The sequence below is a fragment of the Paramisgurnus dabryanus genome, chromosome 4 (genome assembly GCF_030506205.2).
Source record: "Paramisgurnus dabryanus chromosome 4, PD_genome_1.1, whole genome shotgun sequence".
NCBI classification, from domain to species: Eukaryota; Metazoa; Chordata; class Actinopteri; order Cypriniformes; family Cobitidae; genus Paramisgurnus; species Paramisgurnus dabryanus.
Window position 1 is genome coordinate 16512113 of NC_133340.1, and position 21572 is coordinate 16533684.

The 21572-nt window shown below is 39.0% G+C and overlaps 1 protein-coding gene across 6 annotated transcripts in view; it reads right to left on the minus strand.

Annotated features, from left to right (window-relative positions):
- ctnnd1 (catenin (cadherin-associated protein), delta 1) overlaps positions 1-18490 on the minus strand; it is a 34612-nt gene extending 16122 nt beyond the window's left edge. Inside the window, exons 1-8 of one of the 6 annotated variants that reach the window (XM_073814275.1) lie at positions 18250-18490; positions 5858-6009; positions 4016-4087; positions 2502-2624; positions 2025-2290; positions 1646-1933; positions 1296-1551; positions 957-1179 (exon numbers count right to left, since the gene is read on the minus strand). In XM_073814275.1, the coding sequence (XP_073670376.1) occupies positions 957-1179; positions 1296-1551; positions 1646-1933; positions 2025-2290; positions 2502-2624; positions 4016-4087; positions 5858-6004 (1375 nt within the window). In that variant the 5' untranslated portion in view covers positions 6005-6009; positions 18250-18490. Of the gene's footprint in view, positions 1-956; positions 1180-1295; positions 1552-1645; positions 1934-2024; positions 2291-2501; positions 2625-4015; positions 4088-5857; positions 6010-17970 lie in introns of all 6 variants that reach the window. The other 5 variants (XM_065295562.2, XM_065295564.2, XM_073814276.1 and 2 more) reach the window with 5 other exon arrangements.
- Positions 18491-21572: the final 3082 nt, after the last annotated feature.

Genomic DNA, 21572 nt, shown 5'->3' on the forward strand with positions numbered 1-21572 from the left:
TCCCTTCTCAGGGAACAACAGTTACATCCGTAACCAGAGGCGTTTTATGTGTCAAACACAAATATGCAAAAAAGCATTTTGGTTTGAATCAACATTCACATACAGAAGATAAAAGCATTTAAAGCGAACAGTTTAGCATGTGTGCTTAAAAGTCTAGAAATGTTATGATATTATCCTACACTACACAAGGAATATGTATTTTTTATTTTTTTTAAGAAACTACTGGCATAAATTAGATTCAAGCACTTTCAATGACCTGCATCTATGCATGTATATTTCAAAAACTTCCCAGGGCCTTGAATTATTTCCCCCAGATTCACAAATTTTCAAGGATTTTATGGACCCGTGGGAACCCTGAGCTAAAGTCTCTCGTTCTCTGTACAAGTGGGTTCAGCAGACAAATACCCAGGATTGCCACCATGTCTTCCTCATACGATGCAGGATGTCTTGATTTTAAATGATAAATGAAACTTGTACTGCTGTATGTTTTTGCATCTTCTTGACCACTTTAAAATGCTTTTAACAACGTGTTTGCTGCATTTGCCCGTCTTTCACTCCGATGACGCGATCAAATGTAACTAGTGCAAAATTTATTCTGGCTTTTCAACTTGTTCGGCCGAACACCGAAAATGTTTTATTTTGATATTTTCGGCCAAATAATTTTGATTGCCGAACATTCAGTGCATCCCTAGTACAAATGCAATCATACATGGAAATTTCCTCAAATAATTACTTCAATTTTACAGATACTTTCTTGTGTGCATTTATAGCAGCAGTTAATGTGAAACTACGAATAATACGAATAATGATGATGATGATGATTATGATTATTATTATTATATTATATATTCATGGGTAAACAAGTTTTACTATATTCTTGAAAGCCATCACTATCTGCAATATGTCTGACTGTGGTCGATAGACAATAGTACATAGTGGATGTAACAATAAGGTACCTGTTATAGAATCGGTAAGGTCCTGATCTCGCGTCTTCCTCAGTAGCCGCACCAGAGCTGGGATCCCGTCACAGTTCTTGATGGCTATCTTGTTATCTGGATCTCGGCCATATGAGATGTTCTTGAGAGCTCCACATGCTGCATAATGCACCTCCTTCTTTGGGTTATCAAGCATGGATACCAGTGCCGGGATTCCCTTTAGCCGTCTTACTTCTGACTTTACCTGCACAGATGAAGAGCAAAAAAGAAGAGTAAGTGACAAAATGTCAATACAGCCATTCAGAACGGATGCCTAACATGCAACATTTTACTATGGGTGGTGCTGCCATGCACACCAACCTTATCGTTTTTAAAAGTGAGATGCTGCAGGTAGGCCGCAGCATTGCTTTTGACAGGGTCCAGGCGGTAGTTGAGCATAGCAATGACTTCAGGAAGTTCAGGCTGTCTCCATGTGGTGGGGGCGGGGCCCTTGCGGAGAGTACTGTCCAGTGATGCCATGCTGCCTCTTTCGCCCTGAGCCAACGGGGCTCCTCTATCCCACAAATACATATCACCAGCTCCAGACATATCACCGTCAAGAATGCCCTCATATGACCTGAGCAGAAAATGGCTCATGTTCATCAGTGACATTAACTCAAAATATATATTGATACGTAATATGGTAAATGTATAACAAAAAACACACTAACCCTGTCCTGCGTGGGGGAGGCGGATGGTGTCCATGTGGTAACCGGGGCATTGTGCTGGATATGTAATGCATGGATGGCGGCCCCATGCCGTAATCAGGTTCGTCATATCCCAGGCTCCTCTGGTCATCCTCAAGGCCGTAGGAATCTGGGACAAAACGCTGAAGGGCTCCGGAGATCTCGAGAGCACTGCCCAAACGGCCTACCTGTGGCTGGGCCATGTATGGGTCCAACTGGGGTCGGCTGTGAGTACGGAAGCCGGAGTCCAGCGTGCGGTACCCATCTACGGGCCTATGGATAAAGAAACAATTCGAGGGCGGTGAGAGTTTTAGATTGAAAATCCAAAACTAAATCTTTGTCAAAACATGCAAAATAAACTCACCTGTAGCGGTCATCCATACGAGTCCCTCGGCTGAGACTGGCGTAGGCTTCAGAAGGTGGTCCGCTCCGGTAATCATCATAGCCGCCTTGTGGGCCATAGTGGTAGTTACGTGGGACAGTAGCGGTCGGGTACTCCGGTGGCCTGTACACACGCTCCATTGGTGTATTATAACTCATCCCGGTAACTGAGCCACCGTCCAAAGAGAGGTTGTCGGAGATTGAGGGAATGACTGTTCGTGTAGTGGTCGTCTTTGTGATCTTCTTAACCTGTTATGACAAAAGTATTGTTTCTTTTTGGTGCTTTACAACACTGTTTTGTAGCAGAAGGTTTTGTCAGCATATTAAGGGTACATTGCAGCGACTCCAAGAGTACTCTTGTGAACCATAAAAGGAGAAAATTGACATCTTACGGTCTTGTATAGTTTATGATTTGGACCGCAAGTGCCATTCAGGAAGTGGAATCCGTGCACACACTTACTGTAGTCTCAGTGCGACGTGTGGATCCATCTTCATTCATTTCGACAGAAATAATCGGCATTGACTCATGAGGGTCCTCCTCCACTGTGACCGACTCCATATGACCAGGGTCCAACATCCTGTACTGTAGTGTGGACACGCAAACAAAGAACAATAGTGAGCAGCAGCCAAGAACAGGAAGTGCGTCCACTCACACAAACAAGCCATCTGGTTGCGGAGCATTCGCAGGTGGATGATGACAACAGAGGAATGAAATAAGTGTACAAGTATGCGCAAGACATGTGGACACACATAGTTCAACAACGGAGATGGCCTGGGGTCAGCATGAGATCATTCAGAGCACTTTATTTGCACATGTGTTTATTGTCCCACGTGTTGGATAAAAAAATAAGTATATTTTGCTTCACAATGTGTAATTGTTTTAACTATCTGTGATAACAACAATATCTGCGATTGATTATCGATAATCGAGTCTTCCTACAAGTCTCCCACAAAGTTAAAGGGAAAGTCCAAATTTTTTGAAAATATGCTCATTTTCCAGCTCCCCTAGAGTTTTACACATTTTATTTTAACCGTTTTGGAATCCATTCAGCTGATCTCCGAGTCTGGCGGTACCACTTTTAGCATAGCTTAGCATTATCCATTTAATCTGATTAGACCATTAGCATCGCGCTAAAAATGACCAAAGAGTTTCAATATTTTTCCCATTTAAAACTAGACTCTTCTGTAGTTACATCGTGTACTAAGACCGACGGAAAATTCAAAGTTGCGATTTTCTAGGCCGATATGGCTAGGAACTATACTCTAATTCTGGCGTAATAGTCGGTGACTTTGATGCCGTAAAATGACTGCAAGAGGTGTAGTGATAATACACACCGAAAATAGTCTCCTGCTATTGAAAGTTACTAAAAAGTTATTTTCGGGCGGTGTGTAATAATATTGTGCCTCCTGCAGCAATGTTACGGAAACAAAGTCCTTGATTATTACGCCAGAATGAAAGTATAGTTCCGAGCCATATCTGCCTAGAAAATCACAACTTTTAATTTTCGGTCTGTCTTAATACACAATGTAACTACAGAAGAGTCAAATTTTAATTTGGAAAAATAATCGAAACTCTTTGGTCATTTTTGAGCGTGATGCTAATGGTCTAATCAGATTCAATGGATTGTGTTAAGCTATGCTAAAAGTGGTACCACCAGACCCGGAGGTCAGCTGAATGGATTCCAAAACGATAAAAATCTAATGTTTAACTCTAGGGGAGCTGAAAAATTAGCATATTTTCAAAAATAGTGGAGTGTCCCTTTAATAAATCCCCTCAGAGGGGATGCCAGCTACTGACCAATCTGTGGGAAGCTCTGTAAAAGCTTTTAACACAACCAAACATTTTTTTTTATATTTGTGATGTCACAATACCTTAGTTTGATATTTTCCTATATAAAGGTCATAAGCTGACCTTGGTACAAAGAGCACTGCTGTATCACTATTATAGCATTGAGAGAAGAAAAATATACTAACCTGTGTCCCGTTTATATATCCCTCACTTAATTTAAGTCGTTCTAACTCCGCATCACCAGTGACACGCCCGTTCTACAGCAAGAGAGAAAGAGAAAGAGAGATTATAACAAAACCATGCACAACACAGATAATGAGGAAGGCGTTAAAGTGGACAATGGCTTAACAATGCCAAACATTCACAGTAATCATTGTGTACAACATTGTGAAACACTCTATAACAAAATCCTGAATCGAATTAAACAATTCATCCATGCAAAGGGTGCACATAGGCAACCCTTACTGAACAACAAGGGTGAAAAAAACAAGAGAAGTTAATGACACCATCGCAAGGAACGTGAGTGTTGCAAAAATGAATGACGACAAAAATGGCAGGAATGAAAGAAGGGGGTTGACTGATGGATACCTAAAGAATTTAACGCATGCATTTACACGACACTGGCATGCAGCAGCACTTACAACCTATAACACAAATTCTCTTCACGCATAACTTAAAGAACAGGGACTGCTGTACTGTTCCTCATCCGCAGAGGGAGCCCCGTCGGTAGACGGTAATCTTATCTGACAGGCGGGCTTGTGGGAACCTGTCAGCAGGTAGGATCTGAGCCTGCTCTGCATGTTAATATGCACAAAACTATGTCAACAGAGAACAGATACGACTGATCGTGGCATTCCGAACAACGCTGATCAGCTTATCTAGGCGTCCGAGTGGGCTTGTGCAACAAAATGAGACCTGAAGGGAACAGCGAAGAGAGTAGTGAAGGAACAGTTATCCCAAAAATTATATTGTGTATCCTCATGTGTATAAAACGCAAAATCCTTTCTTACGTGAACAACAAAGATTTAATGCAACCCGTCCGATTATTTCTACCCTACACCACAGTTTCTAAACAACATCTGTTTGGTTTAATTTCAAATAGCGTACATTTAAGTTTATTCTTTTGTGCGCCACACATGTTTGGAGTGACCTATGGGTGAGTAACAAAAAAGATTAAGTATTCCTAATAGTTTGGGAGATGAGTGTTATTTGAATAGATCAAAAGAAGTTTGTGTAAGCGATAACTTATTACAAACGACGTCACATGCAGTCAATGTCGTTTAATGTATCGGATTTGACCATATAACCAATGAGATCCATTTCTATACTCCATGCGTTCAACTTGAGCAACTTCCACAAAAAGATAGAGCCATCCGAAATCCTCCTCCAAACACAAGGGAGACTCAACTTACTGAACCGGTTTGTTATCTCTATTCACGGATATCAGCGGAAGGAGGTTTCAGTGTTGAGTAAGTTTCTGTGATAAGTGAGACATTGACCATGAGGCCAGTAAGGGATCAAAAAGTAAACAAAATTCCTCTTCATTAAAGACATTCATTCCACTTAATCCAACAAACAGTGGGTTAATAACACGTACAATGAACAAACATGCACTTGTGAGGAATGACCAAGACAAATAAACTAAATCATTTAAGGAAGAACAAATAACAATAGTGCTTGTGTGATGGCAGCACAAACTGGGGGAACGAAGGACCATGCAGGGAAACTTAACGCGGCTTTGTAGCACGTTCAGCAATCAGCCACAGACAAATAATGCAGATGGTTGCATTTCATCACAGAAAAAGGAATGCAAATGAAAACATAATGGTGGTCGTGAGGATGACAATGAACGCAACAATGAAGGATGAGTTAATCGTCATGCTCCTTGGAATGCAGACTATAACGGATGCAAGAGCTCGCAATGACGCGGCTGGGAGATAAGGACAGGATGATGAACATGGGGGAGACATTGCAGGGTGATGATGCGGGGTACCCTGCTGCTTGGTAAATGGCTTGGAGAGGGTTACCTGCAGGGTAGGGAGGGGGCGGGGTAGGGTACCGGAGGGCCCCACACTCCTCCTCTCCTCCTCCAGAGCTCGAGTCAGACGCTCAAACTGCATCTCCTGCTCTCGCACGGAGGCCAGGAGAGATGCGGCATTCTCACACTGCTCCATACACACTGAGAGAAAGAGGACAGGGTTACACTCACACACACACAAACGAACGGTGAGATCTAGTGCCTGTGCACTCCACACGCACCCTGAAAACAGAAAGAAACATGTCTGTGTGTGCTTCAAACAGTCCAATAGACATTTAGACAGAATTACAAATCTAACAGGGCTCAACAAAAAGGATGTAATAGAATTTGGGGTCAGACGAATTGATCGCGCCAGTGCTGCCTTCTCAATACTTGTTTTATTTGCAATTTACATTTTATGAAAACATGCTATTTTTGTTTTCCGTGATATTGTGAAAAATGTCACCAAAAGAAAGTTATTTACCAGGCTAGCTAGGGATGCACCTAAATTTCGTACACCGACAATTTTCGGCTGAATATGGCATTATCTGTGTCTTGTCAATTAAAATTGTGTATCTTAATTAAACACAGTATTAACAAGGCTTTTTTTAAAAGTTTGATTATTTTATTGGTTTGTAGTTCTACTCAGATTTATTAAATTAATCAAACTAAAGCCTAATATTAATTAGGGGTATAAATCCGACAGTTCATTGCTCTGCGATACAGTATCGATTATCTCTGCCAGCGATGCAATATTTGCGGGTACATTGAGCCTTTTTTCAATGCAATTACGATTTGATTAGATTAATTTATACTTTTATATTGCGAGCCTAGTTAAGCAGTAAAATTTTTAATAACTCATGAATGTAATCAAAACGTATAACATTAATGTTTAATCATAGTGTTTAAAAAAAAGGGCACAATTTGCGTCTTTATTGGGACATTTACAACACAAAGAATTTTTTTTTTTTATATAAAAATAAATGAGGGAAATAAGTCTTTAGTGTATCAGCTGGTGCTGGCAAAGGTTTTTTGCCAATCTATTTTTCCAAATACAAAATGATTTGCATCCGATAGCGGTCACAACGTCTTCTGCCTCTTTCGCTGTGTTTTTGCTGCTACAATCGCTTTGTTGCTGCATCGCATTCACTTGATGATGCTAGCAGATGAAAATAAACGAAAATGCATGCTTTGCAGGAAATGCATTGATGGATGTTATGTCAAGGAATTAGGAGTGTGTCAAAAAAAGGTACATCATATCGATATTTAATGCATGAAATCGATATATCGTATCATTAGAAATTTGATCAATGTATTGTTACACCCCTAATATTAATACAATTAAACAAAAACTTGATTTCACAGGAATAGAGACATTTTACGAGTTGGCTAAATCGCATTAAATCGTAGAAAGTGAATTGTAGAAGAAGTCGAAATAAATAAATATATAAATAAATATAAATATTTATTTCGACTTTTTCTACAATTCACTTTCTATGATTTAATGCGATTAGGGGTGTAACAATACATTGATTAAATTTCTAATGATACGATATATCGAATCCATGCATTAAATATTTATAAATAAATATATATATACACATCCATTTTGGTGTTTACTTTAAAAAAAAAGTTATTATATTGGTTTGTAATTCTATTGAGATTTATTTAATTAATCAAATTTAATAAATCTGTCATATGAATTAATGCGATTAAGTCACTTCATAAAATACCTACGAATTGCCATGAGATTGCATTGGATGCCAAGCCGCTATATTACAGCTGCATAATTTACAGCAATTACTTTAAATAAGTGGTTACCAAACGTTTAATTTCACGACTCACCTAAATGGGTATAATCTTTGCTGGGACCCTCCAACATAAACAGAACACTTTTAAATGGAAATTAAAAAATTCTCTTTTAAAATTGACTCCCTTTTAAAACTCATTTTTTTAATTGTCCTTATTTTATTGTTGAAATGTGAGATTAATTGCAATATCAAAATACCTTATGGTATATAATTGTCATTAGATGGACTTAAGTGTATTTGTGTCGTTACCTGCTACAGCCAAGCGACTTTGCAAGACCCACAAGTGGGTCCTTACCCATAGTTTAAAATGTAAATTAAATACAAGGGTTCACTTTATGTAAAGAAGGTGTCTGTTAACAAAAAAACATACAAATGCTGTTACGAAGTCATAGCCCATGCAAAGGCTGTCAGCGTGGTAAAAATCAAACCAATTTAAAATATCTTCTTGTTGAGCCCTGTGTAAGACAGTGCAGCAAGTTAAATCAAGCATCAGTAACAGACAGAAATGAAAAAGAAATGTGAGAGAGACGGAGAGAACATGACAGACAGAAAATAAAACCAGAGCTCCTGAGCTGCGAAAAGAGAGCGGGACGGGTGCTAACAAAGCTCTTCAGACACAGGCGTGATCACGCTGTCACTGCTGAGTGGCAGCACACGGAGGAAACCAGACCGGTTTTAAGCTTACAGAGAGAAAAAAAGTGTGCGTTTGTGTGAAGAGATCGTGTAGAGGCAGGAATAACAAGTGCAGACACAACAAGGAATGAGCCATGGTCTATTCAACCCAAGAGTGGCTCCACACAATCATATCACAGCTTAAGAAAAACCACAATCTGTCCTGTTCTCTCTGCTGGACTCTTTGAAGGCCATTTTACAGGAGTAATGAAACGCTTGATGTTTTCATGCTTGAAACAGACACCAAGTTCTATAGTACGCATGATTGTATCGGGTAATCCTATAGTATTTTTCTATTTACACTACAGCACTAAATGATTGCTATGTTCATATTTCATGTTATGTAGATACTTAATGTCCAATATCAAAACAACATGGTACACATGACCTCTCACTACACTTTTGCTTCATTAAAACACATCCGTTTACTCCCTTTTAATGCAGTGAAAGCTTTTGTGAAGAAGCCAGAAAAGCTTTTCTACTGAAATCTCGGAGGACGTATTATAATTCATTCTTAAACAGAGCTCTATTGTGCACCATATCGACATTTTAACTTAGTGTATCAGCGGCATAGTGTAAAAATAACCACTTTTTCGACTTCGAGCAGCATTTGCTCATTAGCACCAGTTATCTGGGTGGGATGCAAACGGAGCGTGTGAACAGCAGGTGAAAAAAAACCTGGATGCCTCGGAGGGCTGATCAGAGTGCAGTGAAACAAGCCTGACGTCATGCACGGGAAACTGAGTCAATCGAAGATTCAGGTTGAGAGGTTTTTGGAAGATCTGCTTGGCAAGACAGGGCATGATGATGATGTTAAGGAGCTACAAGGACTTACGATAACAGTAACAATAATGGAAACTAATTGAGAAATATTTCTAGCCATTTCCGGACGTGACAATCAACTGAACTTTATCCTCGGAAGGTTACGGCGGTCAATCTAAAGTGAAAGAAAAACAATTCCTCAGAGTAATGATTCATCAATCATTACTATGATTTGTTGCGGAAAAGATAATAACTAAAAAAAGTTAAAAAATAACTAACGCAATGCACGAAAGATAAAAACAAAATTCCATAAGTGCAACCAACTGCGACTGTTTTGCTAACCAAATTCCTCCTATTATCACCTGCATGCCATATAACGGTTTAAAGAAACAGTTTAACACAAAAAGAAAAAGCTCTATTAGCACTTAACTCATCCATGGAAACTTGAGTCTTAAAACTTAAAAAACACTATTCTTTAAATTTTGCAATGTACGAGGTTTAAAACTCAAAAGACCCAAACACTGAGATCCGCATACAAACTCCAAAACATTATTTATTTTGACAACAAAAGGTCCTGTTTATACCTGGTAATAAGATGCGTTTTGGTCAATTGTATCACAAGTGGATGAAAAAGACGCATTCCTGTTCACACACAGCGTTTTCATTCATTTCTTCTCTCAACTTTTGTCCTAATTACTTTGAGGGGATGGTCACTTTGCTTTTATTACAACACGAGCGAGAAAAATTTCATTTAAGTTGATGGGTTAGATTAGGGTAAACGTGCTGCACAAAGTTTTGTACATGTAAAGGGCTATTTATAGTCGTGCGTAGGTCCTACGGCGTAGCAGCGACGGCGTAGGTTCCGCGTCGGTTTTCATTTATACTTGTGCGTCGCCGTCCGCGTCGACGTGCAAACACACGCGAAACCGCTGGTTGCCAGTAATCACGCATGTAACCACAGTAGCAGCAGAAGTCGTCACAGAACAAGAAGCTAAGCAAGTTAACCCACAAACGAAGACGAAATAGCAACTTGTTGTGTATAATTTGAGAAGACCAGCAATGATGGAAGTAAATAAACAGCGACTTATGTTGCAGTTTGAGTTAAATCACTCCTCAACTTGGCTCATCTTTGTTTTCACCGTCTCAAATGGAAATACCTATGACGCAGTTTTTTTTACCTGACGGGAGGGGTTCTGGTGGACCAATCACAGAGCTTGCGGTCCGCGTAGAGCCGACGCGCTGTTAGAAATTTTGTGAGGTGCGCGTCAGGCTACGCAGAGCTACGCACAGGCTACGGATAGCCTACGCCGTAGCTACGCCGTAGGACCTACGCACGACTATAAATCGCCCTTAAGGACTTTCTCAGATATTTCAGAGCAATTGATAAAATAAGCTCACGCAACTTTCACACGCTCACAAAATGAAACAAAAATGAAGACGTGGAGAGGAGCCACATTCATTTTAGCAATGATAGCCTAAAAACAGTGCCAAACACTGTGGGTTCGCACTTGGGAACAAATGGAAAAACATTGTGCTCAGTACATAACAAATAAAACCAATAGGCGGAGATAATGCTAGGCAATAATTCGATAACAATAATTTGACCAATATAATTTTCCCGATAAAACGAAAATGTCCGTTTGATAAGTGAACGATAAAGTTTACGCACTGTGCAAGCACTTCCAGATGCTGCACGCAGTCTTGGTTTACAATCACAGTGCGGATAACTTCGGAATCACAGAATCCAAATTTTCCTTTTGTGTAATGTTGGATGTGCAAACAGGTTTCATCAAGCCTGGAACACAGCAGACAAAATAGGTTCAGTATACTGCACTTTTCTTCAGCATCCACCTTGCGCGCTCACACATTCGCACAGCTTTAATGTGGCATTCAGATGCGGAAGGGTGGGCAAGCACGGGTGATTTACATGTTAAGTCAATGTAAAGACGCGAATTGGCATTTAGCGTTGCCGCGGGAAATGTGCGAGTTGAAAATTGATGAAACCTTGGCGGATATTCACGCCACGTTAACCACTCAGGAGCTTGCTCTAGTAGTGACGTGATTACAGGGAGCAAGTGGCAGAAGTTCCTCCCATGACGCGAATATCTGCGTGAATGTCTCAAATGACTAAAATTTCACGTGCGAATGAAGCTAGTAAACTCAAAATGATCAAGCATCAAAATACGCGCAAATAGCGCGTTTTGCTGCTTCTACCGTGTATGGTGTGAATGCACAGGAAAAGTATATTTACAGGACATTCACAAATTCAGGAAAGCTGTGGAAAAACAGCGGTTCCACCACTGCAGTGAATATACTGTTAAGTGTGCGACTGTGGGTTTCCACAGCAATGCGACACTCTTGACATCCATTTATCAGCACGTATAGCTTATATATGTATAACACACGCATGATCAGTGAACTAAGTTTTATTTCTTCTTTAAGTGAACATAAACAGCTGGATGTTTATCAGTATACTGAAACTTGAAAGCTACATGTGTTATGTAATGTTTATTGAACATGCAAGAATAATAATTTAAAAAAGAAACCTGAAAGCAGTCCGTCTTGGGTCTTAAAGTGACAGTAGCCTGCTGCTTTGTCATTTTCTGAATACAGAGTAGTTTAAAACCATAATTGACTGTCTGGTAAGTTGTAAAAACCAAGAGCAAAAATCTGCCTTTAAATTTGACAGGAATAAAGATTTGTCATTTATCATGATAATTATTGATATCGACTGATATATAAAACATTTTGTTTGTGATATCACCCAGCCCTTGGCGGAGAGTATTAGGCCCCATAAAATCAGTTTTATTTTTCCCAAACTCCATTTTATTTATTCTTAAACTCTGTATTTTCCGTTTTCATTTTTCTGGATTCTGGTTTTCATGGTTAAGTTAAATTATCTTATTAACTAAAAACATTAAACGAATACAATTTAACTACAATTTATTGAAAGTTTTTAAATTAAAATTACAAATAGGTCGCTGTTACAGTAACCGCAATGTAGTACAACCATAAGCGTTTTGGAGACATGCGTGCAAGGCGGACACGGGGAAAAAGTATACTGTGCCTTTAGTCTGCTATGTTTCGGCCTTTGACGAAAAAGCCTCTGATGAGGCAACCCTTATTGTTTGCAATGCATAACGAGAAACGGAAGTATCTTTCTTTATGTCCAACATTACAAGGAAAATGTTTCTGCGTATTTCTGTAATTTGCTGATTAATAACACAAAAAAAACTAGCATTTGAAAATGAGTTAGAAATGGATTTTAAAAATGACAATGCAAAATTTGCCAAATTCCATGACATTCCGCATTGTACAGTAAATTCCATTTGTATGCATGGATTACGTGACTCTGTCCGCGTTTCCCACATCGCGGAAATCATAGGGCCCTAGAGTATGCAGATACACATTCGACCACATAAGCTGTGAATACCTCTGAATGTGGTTGAAAGTGAATGAGCCCAAAACAGTTTATCCCCCATTTACACCTGTATTTAACATCATCTACTTCATCCAATCGACCAGAAAGCATCTTAATACCACGTGTAAACATGACCAAAATATCTTAATGGGTCGACCTTATCCAAACATCTGCAACAGAGCCACAGTCTCGATGGAGAATTTCTGGACCTTTCCGCTCCTAAAGTGCAAGCGCAGCAAAACTACAGTGCATGTCAAACTATTTTAAGGATCCAAAAGTGAAAATCTCCAAAACAAACAGTGGCTCCCTATCATGAACGCATGATTCAAATGAAAGCAGGCAGAAGCCAAGGCCAAATGTACAAAACAGCAGCATAGAAGCTTCTCCGCCCCTTTGTGAAAAGCCACTAATTCAACCCACAACTAGCACACATGACTGTGTATATGAGAGAGCGAGAGAGCAACAGAGAGAGAGGGAGAGAGAGAGAAAAGAATATTTGCAGCTGTCTGTCTGCCTAGTGGTTAACAGAACAATAGAAAGTGTGTCCACTACAGTGAATCGGCAAAGAGAGGGACAGTAGGGTGTGCACACGCAGTAGTGACTTTGGTCTGATGGGGGGTGCGGGTGGGTGTGATGATCGTATTGTCCTTGAAAACACAGACGCAGCAGTCAGTTTCATCTATGACTGAAACTGTTTGCCACCTCCCTTTGACTTCCCTCCCCATAAAGCAAACAGACTCTCGCAGATATTCAGGAATGAGCGAATACACACAAACACACACACACACACACACACACATTCCAGCTTGTATTGTGGCATGTCAGATCCTGTCTCAGCCCCTCCAGCAGCTTGAAAATAACTGGAAAACACTTCTCTTCCTTTTTCCTTATATGTCGCTCTTTCTTTGCATTACCTATGACATGCATATGTCCTCATTCCTTCCCTTTGGATCTGATTAAAGTGTGTATAACGGATGACTCACTGAGATTTCAGACTGTATATCACTGATACAAGTATCAACCAGACAACAAAGACCAGTGATACATTTTTCACAGTAATAATACGGAGCCAAACTATTGAACAAAGGAGGGAGGGTGCTATTCAGAAAGCTCGATTATGATTGGTCAATCAGTTTGAAAATATCTGGAAAACACTTCACTTCCTTTTTCCTTATATGTCCGTCTTTTTCTGCGTTACTTATGATATTTGTGTGTTCATTGCTTATCTTAACATCTGACTAAAGACTGTGACATATGATTCATTCAAATTTTACTGTAAGTTTACAGAGCAATCCTTTTAAAGCATGAATCACAGTATTCTGCAATCAAATACTTGCTTACAGTCAAGTGACAATAAAAATGTATAATTTATCATATAGATTTTTTAACATGGCTGTTCTGGATTCACCTCATATAACTCTGCGGTGTCTTCTTATGCTGTACAATAACTTCAATCAATCAATATTTTACTACCACTTGTTTAGTAAGTAGCCAAGTAATATACAAGCTAATGGATAGTCATTATTGCAAAACAAACCCCATTAAGGTTGATAGAAGAAACTAAACAAAATTATTTTATAACCGCAGAAATGTTTGAAGTGTAGGCAGAATATATTCTGGATAATTCGAATGTCAGAATCTCATGACACTCAAAACACAAAAGTTGTGTTGTGGTTAAGACATCAACACACAACATCTGAATGCAACTGCCTTGCTTTTCAGTTAAGCCCGGGGTAAAGTCTGTTTTTTATGTGTACGCAAATTATAATCGTACGTATACGCAGAAGTTTGATGCATGCGCACTGCGACAAATGTGACCTACGCGTACAATGTACGCAGGTTTTTAATAAATCTGGCGGTGCATGTACAGTACGCATGCACTCTTCAGATGACGGAAATTGCTTCACGCGCACTATACACAAACCCTCGCATAAACATAAAAAAGGACCATACAGTCAATGACTTCAACTCTAGGGCTGTCACAATGATTAAATAATCGGCTCGTCGCGATTGTTTGACCGCATCGTGATGATTTCAGATCACCGCAATGATTGCACATCTCTCTAAAAAACACAAGGGGGAGCTGCATAAACGAGACAGTATCAGATTACTTTTAAATATGTGCATTTGCAGGTAAACCTTGCAAAATATTTAATTTAAAAAAAATCACAACAATGTGAAAATTATTTTATAAACAAAGAAAAAAAAAATGTATGAGAATTAAATGTCAAACCAATAAAAAAGCCCTAAAACAGGCAATTAATCGTCACAATCGTCTCAATTTATTACACAATTAACCGTCAGCCAAATTTCATAACCGTGACAGCCCTATAAACTCCATGTTTTTGTATGAAGATATACCCTAAGGTTTTAGACTGATGTTATCAAATAATGATACAGAACTAATTTAAATGAGCTTTAGGAGCTAAGCAAATATTTAATGACTACTATGACAAGAGACACATAAATTGGCGGCGTCATCTTGCAGCTTTCGTAAAACAACCTATGCGTATCAAATGGGACTCCACAGGACACTACCAGCTGCAAAAGATATCCTCTCCAAAGGAGAAAACTATCATTGGATGACTCTCTAAATAGACCTGACCTAAAACTTTGGCAACAATAATCACATAAAACATGACTTAACACCACGGGTACACTATGTATGCAAAGTCCCAAAGGTTTGCTGAACTATGCGTCACACCAGACACAACTCTGCTTTCTTTAGCATCCCTTGCATAAAATAACATCCGATCAAATGCCAGTCTTTATTAAGAATCTGTGATTCACCCCACAGACACTGACTGCCCCGACCTCTAGCACGATAACAGAGAAATACCCTGCGTGACATCATCAATGCATCATCGAGGCCATTTAACTTCATTAATGCCAAAGACCTCCTTATGAAAGATAAATCAGAGATGGAGATCATATTATGCATAAGCCACACTAGACGCAAGTAATTCAATTCGTCAGGTGCTTAATCGTGTGTGTCCTCTAATGGGATAGCAGAGGTATTAGACAGCTTAGCACTAGTTGTTTAGAGTTTGCATGCTTAGTAGCTAACACTTACATTGAGATACTGACAAGATCACCAGACCTAAATGTGGCCAACACAGTTTAAACAAAACATTATTAAGGACAAGCAAATAAAGATCACCACATAACTTGAGTGCAGCTGGCAGCCGAATATCATATGATACGACCATCAAACGCATGTGGGAGGCGATTCAGACAACAGCTGCTGACTTCTGCTCCAAATATGTGGATTATGGGAAGAAAAACATTAAGGGGCCATAATGGGCCTTTATATGGACAGACCTAGAGACAAAGTCAATACAGGTGTCTGAGTTAGACATGCACCTTCTTTTTTTCCCAACAGTATGGCATTTGTAGATCTATATAATCACACATGATGCATGCATTTCTCTGTTACTGCTGACTCAGTCGACACTGAAAGTAAAGCACCTCACCATCAGCACTGGCTTGCCTCCAAACTAATGCTCTGTGAACTTTGGTACACGCACACAGCCAACTGATCTACAATCTTTTTTAGCCTAATATACAATGCTAGAGCTCTAATACACAGTGTGTGTGTGTGTGTGTGTGTGTGTGTGTGTGTGTGTGTGTGTGTGTGTGTGTGTGTGTGTGTGTGGTCGTTAAAGCCTTCAAGCTTTGAGAAAGCGTCTATTGACCTTTCTGCCTGTACGTATCACTCAGCCGCTCAACATTACAGCCATTATTGCTCATTCAGGCTGCATACCCGGAAGTGGGAGCGCAGGTGACGTAATCCATTTCAAACATCAACCTGTGGCCGTTACTCCAGGTAAAAGGTAACAAGGAGGGACCGATTCCTTGTCTTCTTCCTATAATCACCCTCCCTAGGATTTGAAAATCCAAAGTACAGCGACTTGACCGCTCATGAAAAAGACTCGGTCGTGGTTTTATTTTTTAAATAACAGCGCCGTGTCCTTCCGCGTTTGAAAGACACACCCTGCTGTTAAAACTAGAGCCGGTCATTACTGCGGTCAAGCGATTTGGTTACTTGCCACTGAGGAGTCAACTTCAAAGCACATTTAAACTTACAGTTCAGAGTAACTATTCAAAAATTCCAGTTATCAAATGGGAGAATAAAATACTTTTGCGTTTCAAAATCTGGGCGAGTGTACGCATGCCCCTTTATCTACCTTCTCAGGTTAGTGTAAATTCCCAAACATTCCTGCTTTGAGGCTTATTGTTCCTGATAAGCATCAGAGTCGGAGTGACACTGACTCACGCCGAGTGTCTCAATCGACTGGTGGGGTGAATCGTACAGTGTTTCACACAGGCTGTGTGTAAATGAGAGTTACCGTGACTGAACCGCGCCTTTCCCTTCCCCCACAACACACACCCTTGGACCAAAATACCCACTCAACAGGTTTCTAAACTTTTTTCGTAATGATTATTGCATATACCAAGAGAGTTATCTGACCAAATTTCGCCCTCTTCTGGAAAAAAACACCCGGTGGTTTGAGTCAAAGTCAGGCACACCGGAGACACAACGTGTCTCGCTGCACCTGTGAAGCGGATAGATTCAGGTAAACCCAATAACGGTAGTATAAAAGTAAAGATATACGTGACAGAAAAATTGAATTACCAACCATTATCCATTGAGAGACCAATATGAGAACAGTCCACAACATACGCAGATGTTACAAAGCTTATTTTTACGAAACAATTGACTTTTAATTGCTCGGTAACTTCCGCAAACTCAGGTGCGTTCGCGGGCCTTGACCTGCTTTACTTCACTGCAGTACAAATATCGCTCATTACAAATTACTTGCTAAAAGCCACCGTGACAACACTTACACCAAATATCAAATTACTATACAGACTTTAAAGTGCAAAATGCATAAAAAGATCCAATGAAAAAAATAAACTTACGTATGAACCAAGACAACTAATCCTAAAGTAAACGGAACGTTACTGTCTCCGAATTCAATAGCAGAAACGGTGACTTAACCAACAGGATGTATTTATCCAACAACTACCATACCGATATGCATATACAAAACAGGGAAACGCACTAAAGTAAATCAATAACTTTATCTTCCATATAACCTGAAAATCACAGGATTACAACCAGCCTGGAAAAAAACACCGACCGCAACGCTCCCAATGATTATTCACCACGCGTCTATCACAAGATAATAAAAAGACCGTGCTGTCCATCTGAGTACATTAACTTTGAGGAATCTGGAGAACACGAAGTCTCCCTCAGTTTCCACGATCCTTACCTCAAAATAAAACTCACGCCGTCTCGCTTAGCACGTCGGCTAACTCCACTAGCCTGCTAACATGGAGAGCTGGCTAACTTTGTTCCGCTCCCAAATAACGAGGCCAAACAGGGAAAACCGAAGGACAACAAAGAAAGTCAAGAGAGATCAGAACAAACAGAAGTGTTTCCGTAGAGTCTACCTTTGGTTTGGGCTTTGTTAAAGTCTTGATGTGAGGTCGTGGCCTATCGAAACGGGCTTCAGTTTCAGATTTTCCAAGCGGTAGGAAGTGATTGTAATTCCAAACGTTTGCTGCTCTATATTTGGGCGTTCCAGCCCCGCGCTACACCACACGCATTTGCCCTATTTTGTGAGCTCGTTTTCTATAGCGAGGCCTGTAACAAACGTGGCTCCTTGGATGAAATAAAACAAAGAATTGGCTTGAGATGAACAAATTTAAGCACTCTTTTCAAAAACCCACCAATCTATCGCGCTCCCCTTGTTCACTCCTCTAGCTCGTCGTCCCACCGTGAAGCGTCTGGCCCCTCCCCTGAGAAAGTAGAGTTTAGATTTCCAACTGGGCGGGGACAGGAGTGAGTTTTAATGTACGCGAAAATAAAAACACACGATATTACTTTGCAAAATTGGCTGTTTATATAGTAACGCGTGTTGAAAACGCGCTTTAAAATAAACGTTTCGTTTCGTGACCGTTTTGTGTTGTCGATTAGGTTCCTCACGTGACAGGATTCAACGCCCTTTGCTGCTACACCTGTGAACTTGTGATATTTCATGCTTGAATGCTATTGCGTAAATTGGCATGGATTTATGGAGTATTTGATCTAGCAGTGATAGTTAAAGGTGTTAAAGAAAAATTCCCCAAACACTTGTGCTTTTGTGTAGAGACAACACCTGGCTAAAAAGCTATGCATATTATTTGGTTGAGTTCAAAATAACTATTTTTTAATCGCAGTTGTGGATATAAAGCTTATATACACATTTCAAATATGAAATCACTAAATATGTATTTATATCTGCTTGCTTAGAGTTTTAATGGAAATATGTGAGCTAAATTTTCAGTCTTAAACAAATTCACCTTAAAGGCTGTTGCAAATGTGAGTTGAATGCAAATATGTTTATAATAGTTGTAACACGCTTTTGGTCAAACAAAGCTCTAGATTTTCACAAAACTCTTAAAGTTCTAAAAATTCAATTGAGAATCCTTATTAAATTCAATGTTTGAATTATTATTATTGTTGTTATGATACATTTAAATTCAAATCTGCATCCCATGCATATAATGACAATAAAGGCTTTTATTCATTCAGATTGAAATTTATTTAATAAATTTTTTATTTTTTAGAATGTCATTACATGTTACATTTCATTCAATTTTAAATAATTATTATTCAAATTCACATTTCAACCTTCTCAATTTTCAACCAATTCAATTTAAGTTCCTGTCATTAATGAAAATAGATCAAATTCTTAAATTTCCACCCACCATGTTTATATTTACTCTTTATTCCAGAATAGATGGTTTGCATTATGGTTTGCCAGTCATCATGTCCAATTCATAGAAAAGTCTAAATTGCAAAGTCAAGTCCTAAGGGTTATATCAATTAGCTTTCAACAGAGCCCAACACACAACAAGTTAAATCATTTACATAACCTTACACTTACAAATTACAGAACTATAATTAAAGATTATTTCAACAAATTCAACAAGTGCTTAAATAAATGCTAAACTGATAAATATTGATTCATTACTTGTTTTTGATACTCAGTGTTGACATCCCGAAGACAAAAGTTTAAATGGTATCTGTATAAGAGTAAAACACATAATTTCCATTTTCCAAATCCATCCACTTCTAAGTTAAACAGTTAACAGTTATTTAGCTACCTGTGATTTTTATAAGACTGCATTCATGAAAAGGCATATTTGGTGATAGTTATCTGAATCCTTCTGAATGTGTGACACACATGACTCCACCCAAAGAATTTAGCATGCTTTAATGTTGCTAACGAACTACCCCCAGGAAGGGAGTTTATGGACAAATGTGCTTAGCAGGTGACTCAGAGTAGTGCTCGACAAAAGTTACATGCCTTCTAGTGCCTAGGACCTTCATTGGAACTCCCTTTAGGATCAAAGGTCAGTCCTTTGGCTCCAGGGCACACAAAAGCATGCAGAAACTATAATGTCTCTCTGCGATTGTCCATGTGACATTGCATAATGGTTTGGTTAAAGGTCACATGGTGGATTGTTAGCCATCAGGCATTTTGTTGCCAAAACTAGCCTCAGCAAGTTTATAGGGTGCAGTTTCACCAGAGGTCAAAGAAGGATTATCATCATTGAAGTGACTTCCACCCCACCCAGCTCCTTATTATCATTTTATCAAAGATTTCAAGGTGTAGGACCATGTACAGTTAAGCTTCTTAACTGCTATCTTCTTGTATTTTTTTTTTTAGGATTATTTTGGTTGCCACATACAAATAAATGAATACTTCATGCATCCAAAATATATTTTTTTTAAAGTATCTTACTTGAGATGAAGATAAACACCTTCTCACCAAGCTGGCCTTTCCCATCAAAGGGCTGCAGGGAGATTAGGATACTTTAAAGCATTTATACAGTGTATGTAATCATACTTTGTCTCCCTGGGTTATTGCAGTAAAAAATAAAGAAATTGTTAAACTGTAGTATGCACTATGGCTCTATCCAAAATGTCAAGCAGAGCAGATGAGACATAATATGCTCATGGCGCCATCTACTGTCTTCAATAGGAAACTCCAGAAAATCTAGTGGGATTTTAGATTATTTCTGACCTTAAATGTAAAATGCAATAAAGCAAGTCTTGATTTAGTTGGTGCATTGCTTTCTAGTTTCTCATTATTGTACATTGTCTTACCTTCCCTCACAATCTCCTTCATATTTGCAGATATGATCAATGTTGTTAGCCATTCACCAAAATATTATAACAAAATATCTCTTTGCAATATGAAGACATAATTGCTCCCATACTGTGTGTAGCATATTTTCCTTTAAACAAATAATAGATTCATTTTTGTTATTACATTGTGGAGCTTTTAGCACACGTGCCTAACCACAAGAGGGAGCCAAAAGATGGTATTATAATACATGAAAGACAGATTCAAGTTCGGAACGTGCGTATTTGATCTTTTTCGTTGTATATCTATCACATACGTGCACATTAAAGAGGCGAGCTGTAGTGGTTAAATATCTAGAGAAACGCCTATATTCATATGATGTATTCATATTCATACGGAATAAAAATGCATTCCAATTTGTTTATACATTTTTATTTTTATGACATTTGTTTATTGCATCTTGGCTAAACAAAAAGTCGCGCTTTTCCTAAATTAAAATTAATTGTAAAAATATGAACTATGTTGAATGTGCGTTTAAATTATTCTAGTCATGTAAAAGTCAGCTTACCTGTCCATTGTCAGTTGAAGGCTGCAGTCTGCGGCGGTCACATATGCAAGGTGCATACGTCATCAAGCCTGGTTTATTTAAGTTAACGGAGCATTATATTCGCAAGTCATAAGCATATTACAACAATTTACTATTAAATAAGAATAACAGTCAACGTTATAATTGTTAATATTCTGAAATAAATCAGTCTTGATGACGTAGGCAGCCTAGAAATGCGACCTCCGGAGGCTGCAGCCTTCGATTTGAGAATTGCCAAGCTCGTTCGCGCATGCACGTGCACAATGACTAGACGTCATTCGTATGACCGTGTTTTACATCAAAACGGCTTGGCTGCCTGTGTGATTAGGCTA